At 42.2% G+C, this 6,143-nt stretch overlaps 1 protein-coding gene across 9 annotated transcripts in view; it reads left to right on the top strand.

Annotated features, from left to right (window-relative positions):
• The window catches only part of tcf7 (transcription factor 7), a 201,046-nt gene extending 195,583 nt beyond the window's left edge, over positions 1–5,463 (top strand). For 4 of the 9 annotated variants that reach the window (XM_034177966.1, XM_034177969.1, XM_034177968.1 and 1 more), the window contains one exon: positions 3,190–5,463. In XM_034177966.1, the coding sequence (XP_034033857.1) occupies positions 3,190–3,595 (406 nt within the window). In that variant the 3' untranslated portion in view covers positions 3,596–5,463. Of the gene's footprint in view, positions 1–3,165 lie in introns of all 9 variants that reach the window. The other 5 variants (XM_034177974.1, XM_034177973.1, XM_034177970.1 and 2 more) reach the window with 2 other exon arrangements.
• Positions 5,464–6,143: the final 680 nt, after the last annotated feature.

Genomic DNA, 6,143 nt, shown 5'->3' with positions numbered 1-6,143 from the left:
TTGTGTGTGTGTGTGTGTGTGTGTGTGTGTGTGTGTGTGTGTGTGTGTGTGTGTGTGTGTGTGTGTGTGTGTGTGTGTGTGTATAATATAGTTCTTGATATTAAGCTACAAAGAACCAGAGAACAATGTCCTGCAGACTTGCACTATTGTTATAGCCCCAGTATTCTTCTATACATTTTACAGCATTTGTACATTAATATATCATTCATAACACATTCATTCTGTTAACAATGCTAAAGCGTAATTAGAGATTAATTACTGCCCCCCACATGCACACAAAGCAACCTAATTTATCAGTTCTCTCTCTCTCTCTCTCTCTCTCGCTTTTAAATGAACTTTAACTTCAGTTAGCTTTCCTCATGTTTTAAACCTGTAGAGTGATTTCATGCACATTATCCAAAATACACTGAACTGTTGTAATGTCAAATGTGTGCTGTTCTTAGGTGGGTTATTTTCCATAAATTTACCTGCTTCCATGTGGGAACGGGGCTGTTGGTGTGCACAGAGTCAGTGGCCTGAAATATAACTAGCCATTAAGAGTGATTACAGACCTTTTTGTTTTTACTTTTAGGAAATGTCGCATCATCCAGCTTCACTAACAGTCGAATCACAAAATCACAAAGTCAAAATCCTCCTTCCTCGGATGAAATGAGAAGCGTGATTAACAGCACGAGTCTGTCAAATATTTCGCAAAAAATCCGAGCGTCATCAAGAATTCTGATGAGAGATAGAATCCCGCAGACAGTCATGCTTCCACAGCTGCTATCCAGCACTTGAAACTGGTAGTGATTGTACACACAGAATAGAGAGACTTTGTTTGTCAGATCAAATTTATTCATATAGTTGCTGAATGACAGCATGAGTCATGTCAAAGTGCTGCACAGGAGCCCCGAGTTCCGGACAGTGAAGAGGGACTTTTGTCAGCTAGAAGTGTTGACATTTACACTGGGACATTTTGGCTTTTATTTTCCTCTCTGTAATTTCATAACTGGCACATAAATGTTTCTTTTCCCCTGTTTTCAGGAAAGTGTCATATTGATCTGGTATAATTGAGTGTACTGTCACGAGCAGGTAACCCGATGGCACTTTGTGTTCATACACCAGTGCTCTGCCCCACTGTTTGTTTTTTTGTTTTGTTTTGTTTTTTATGCTCATGACATTACAACAGTCAAATCACTGTGAAATAAAGCATCGCCATGGTAACGGCAGAACAGTTATTCTCAGCAGACCTGTGCATTGGGTGACAGTTCTCGGTGTCTGCAGAATCCTGGAATTAGTGCGGCTCTGCAGACGAAGTTTGTTCCACCGCACACACGTGCAAACCCGTCGTCTTCCCCATGATTACGTCATGGAAATCTGCTCTTCAGTTGGTGAGAAGAAAAGGGTGGGGGGGTGAATGTGGTTTGAGCAAATCCTTATCATCTCGGCTCAGCGCACACTGTGTCGTTCTGCATTTGGACGCCATTCTCATGCCCAGCCACTTTCAACTTTCTCCATTCATGCGATGTGGTAACGACATCGTTTGATGGTGAACTCTGACATTTCCAAATCACTTTCTTTTGCACTCGTCCTCTCTAAATATGGCCTCGCGCTTTTGTTTGCGGTTAGACCTGGTGACTCATATCATATTCTGGTAATGATGGTGGGGATCCTGTTAACTCCTTTGATGCTGTGCAGTACACACACCCGCTCTTAAATACAGTGCCACACAGAGACGCTGCGTGTTTGTGGCAGTGCTGAAGAGCGACTTGCACGCACAGACACACGGGATGGACAAAACAACACAACCACCTGGCTGTGAGCGTTACGTATCTATAGTGGAGTCTGACTCACGCCGTGAAGTTTTGGTGGTCTTGCTATAAATTATTTTAAAATGACTTATGTGCAACACGCCAACTTCAAATCTTAAACTTTCAACCCCGCAGCTTTGTTTTTGTTGTGACGCAGTGTATACAGAACAAAAGCAGAACAGCGAGATTGAGTATCTTAATTTGAGCTCAATGTTCTGTACATGAACGATGTTTAGGGAGTGAAATTTTAAAGCACAAACCATAGCCCACATAAAACAAACAAACTGCATGGAATCCATCCCAAAAGTCATAACTGCACACAAAAGACAAAAATAGTATGAACAAAATGAAATATAAAAGTGGGCACTCGCGTTGGTACAGAGCGCTTACTGCTGTGAGCGTGGTTAGAACGCCGCTGCACCTGACGTGTCAGATGAACGTTTCAAAAGTTTTTTCAAAAAATTTTTTAATAAGTCACACTGAAATGGTTCAGATATCTGAGGAGACGAGCATCATGAGCAGATATCACCTGGATCAGGATTCAAACCAGCATCTTTGCAAAAAAATGGCAATGTTTCAGTTGCAATAAAACAAAACATTGCAGTTGTTTGACTGGGAACATTTTCATTACAAAAACTTTATGTAAGATGAAGCTTCCATGTGCTTTTTTAAATCTTCTAATTCTAAGAAAGATGAGCAACACCGGAGTACAACAGCAATGTGTGTGCGATTTGTTCTTGTATTTTCGCCTCTGTACTCCACCATAGGCGGAGCTGAAATGGAACAGCCGCGGTGTGTTTGTAGTGTAGACTTTCAGTTTTAATTCAGCAGGTTTAACAACAATTTCACATCAACTATTTGGGAATTGCAACCATTTTTATTCATAGTAACTAAATTGTCAGAGCCTGTAAGGAATTGGACAAACTAAATAATGATGATTTCTAATACAAATCATCACCTTCTCAGCCACCTTTCTTTACACAAGTCAGGGGATGAATACTGGCGCCCCCTCCAGGGGGAGTCGTAGACTCTCATTTGATATGGGCCTCGGCCGATATGACTTACTGACTTACTTTAAGGTAGTACATGATAAATCTGTTTGCAAAAACTGAGTGTTCGTGCAAGAAGGAGGCTAGTGAGGGAAGCCACCAAAACACTCATTACAACTCATTTCAATTCATAAGATTTAAAAGAAAAGAATTCTTGGGAGACAGAAAGTGTTGAGCACAATGATTAAATCAGGTTCTGACATGAAGTCAGGGTTCATTTTGTTGACTGCATATATTCATCAGTACGTGTGTGACTTTGTGTTGCTATGGTAACTGTCATGTGGTTGGTGACTGAAGCGTGCTGACGTCTGCCACTTTATTCACAGATAACTCTCTCTGACTGTTCCTAGGAGGAAAAAGAAGTGCATTCGCTACCTTCAAGGAGGAGGCTGTCCCAGCCCAGCTTCTTCAGATTTAAGTGCTATAGACTCTCCCCCCTCCCCCTCCACAGCCCGCCACCGCCTGCACCTGCACCCCGGCTCCCCAGGCTGTTCCCCGCCACCCGCCTCCCCTTCCTCATGCCTCCCCTTCTCTCCACCTGCCAGGCGCGCAGCCCAAACACAGACACACACACGCTCACACACACGCTTCATCACAGAGTCCGCCGGCACACCCGCTGATCTCTGCCAGCCCGCAGCCAGACACACCCACTCACTCCTGGAACTGACCGGCAAGCAGACGCACAGCTCTGTCACACCGATGTCAGCCTCAAAGGCGGCGGGACTCTCGCTCAAAGTGCTGACAGAGACGCAGTGACGGCGCGCCCTCACCGTCCGCCAAACCTGCCGACACAGATCTGAACCACGTGACCTTAACAGCAGCGACTGTCCGCACCGCGGGCCGCCTGCTGGACTGTCTCCCACAAAGTTGACCGACCTGCTGTGTCCAAATCCAGGGTTTGATCTTCTAACTTTATAGACCAAAACAAGTTGAAATGGACTGTCCCCTCTTATAGCCACGCCCCTCCAGATATGGACACATTCCACTGAATGCTTGCGCGACACCTGTGTCCCACAAACCAGATCAGCGATCACAGATCAGTTTGGATGATACCTGTCGGTGTTATGTTCACTCTCGGGGGAGAAAAAAAAGTGCACGTCTCGCTATTTTACAAGCCGCCTCCCACGCGGCAGGTTTTCGGGTGTCAAATTACTCCAACATACAGTCACCATTAAACTGTGACTTTTCACATGGTGATGGGTTCGTCTCTTCCGCAGTGTAATTTTGCCAAACTGTTAGTGAAAGGCACCTCATTTCTTTGAGAAACATTTGGGGACGTTCTACTGGATATAAAAAAAAAACAGAACGTTGGCTAATTTAAACAAATGTCTGCACTCTGGCCTCTTGATTGTTAGTTACCATGGTTACACTTTTTGACAAACTGTCCAGTTAGAGCCAATAGAAACTTGTATTTTGCAAACAAGTTAACGCCACCGTTAAGGCTGTGCGACTGACGGGTCAATCCCACGCAAATTTATTTATTCTCCCTGCGGTCAGGTCGAATATGTTGATGACTGAAACCAAAACAGCGGAGTGAGCGATGGTGTTTTGGTTTGTTTTTCTACTGTACATGAAGCTGCAGGTACTCAGGATTGTGAGTTCTGTCTGTGAGATTTGATATTTTGGAATTGACATCCTGCAGTTTAACACATTTTAATTTTAAGCATTTTAGCCTCCTCCAGGACCCGGTGGAGTGACAAACAATCTTACAAATGAAACTTCAGGCCACCACGTGTATCAGAAGCAAAAACTTTCAGTGTCAATTTTGCAACAACAATCGAAGTGTGTGAGCAGACGGCGAGATCTTTCCCGAACCACAAGTGTTAACCAACAAGAGGCTCTACAAACATCTTAACTGACATTTTTAAAAGATGCTTTAATACCAGTGCAGCTTGTTTTAAAAGATAAAGCAGGTCGTAGTTAGAAAACTCCAAATTCTCCACTTTAAGCTCCATTTATTTCTTTTAGGCACTTTCAGGTTGTGAACGTCTTGCTATAAGTCGAGTTTTAATTTCTTTTTTTTTTTTTTTTTGTAGGAATATAAGATCATATTGTTGCTCATGTAAAAAGCCTCTGAGGATTTTTTTTTTTTTGTGGCAGTTCTCAATGACTGAATTGTGATGCTCTGTAAATTAATCTTGAGACCAAATGGTTACTGTTATATTTCATTGTAAGTTTTATAAGTGTCAAATATTTTAAACTTTTGTGTTGTTTTAAAAAAGTGGGGAAAAAAGCAAACAAAAATGTATTACATTCCTTAAATCAATTTTTTAAACAAATTTTTACTTTTTCCAAGTGTTACTGCATCTTGTGTTCTCAACCTGTGCATGTTCAGACTTCAACAGATTTTGAATTGAGGTAAAAACCTGCTTTTAATTTGCTCTTGTGTTTGCAGCTTCAGGCTCGACTTCACGCTGCAGAGAGCAAAATTTAGTTTGACCTTTTGAGCAACAAATTTCTTTTCCTCCACCAGAGGGAGCTCTTGTGCTGCAATTAATAGCTCATTTTAAACTCTAGTGGAAACATTTCTAACGTCATTTTCTTCTCTTTTTTCACGATAAATGATTTCTTTGCCTCTGATGTATTACTTTTTTTGTTTGTATTAAAGTGTTTTGAATATTTGTCATGTGAGTCTCATTAATTTTCAGATGTTACAAAAACAAGGTCACATGACACTGTAGATGTCTGTATATTTTATTAACTCCTTTTAATATTTTGATCGAACACCAGCAGCAAAGCTCAAGTGACAAATGTTTCCTACCCAGTAAAACATGGAAGTGATGGACACAGCAAAAACATCTTTTGACCTCGAGCTTCAGTTTTCCCTTGAGTCTCTCCTGTGGCTACAGAAAGTTCCTTGAGTTCCTGTTGTCCCTAAACCCAAATTAAAAGATGTCACTTTGCTGTCAGGCTGATGGCTGCTTGTATAGATAAGGTAGGACTGGTAGCTTCATTATGTCCATCCATTATGCCCTGCAGGGACTCAGTGGAGGATCCCAGGATTTCTAAAACTATCAACTGGTCTCAGTACTGTCACAGTAGCATGTGTTTCTGACAGGATTTGCTCCCTTAGCCTGATTCTAAGAAGAACCTGGACCACAAGGCAGTGGTTTTAGGCTGTTGTAAGATGACAGATACAATAAGACTTTGCCAATAAATCAGCTGATGTTTCTTGTCCTGCAGCCGCGCCTACTGCTTCACATCTGTACGACCCTGTGACCCAAGCAGAAAGTAGGAATGACCAGCTAAGAAGACATGATGACCACGCTCACCAATCAGACTTTTCAGTGCAGTTAGACCTGTA

This window comes from Thalassophryne amazonica, chromosome 9 (assembly GCF_902500255.1).
Source record: "Thalassophryne amazonica chromosome 9, fThaAma1.1, whole genome shotgun sequence".
In the NCBI taxonomy this organism is placed as follows: Eukaryota; Metazoa; Chordata; class Actinopteri; order Batrachoidiformes; family Batrachoididae; genus Thalassophryne; species Thalassophryne amazonica.
Note: the sequence above shows the minus strand (reverse complement) of the source record. Positions and strands in the feature narration are given on the sequence as shown.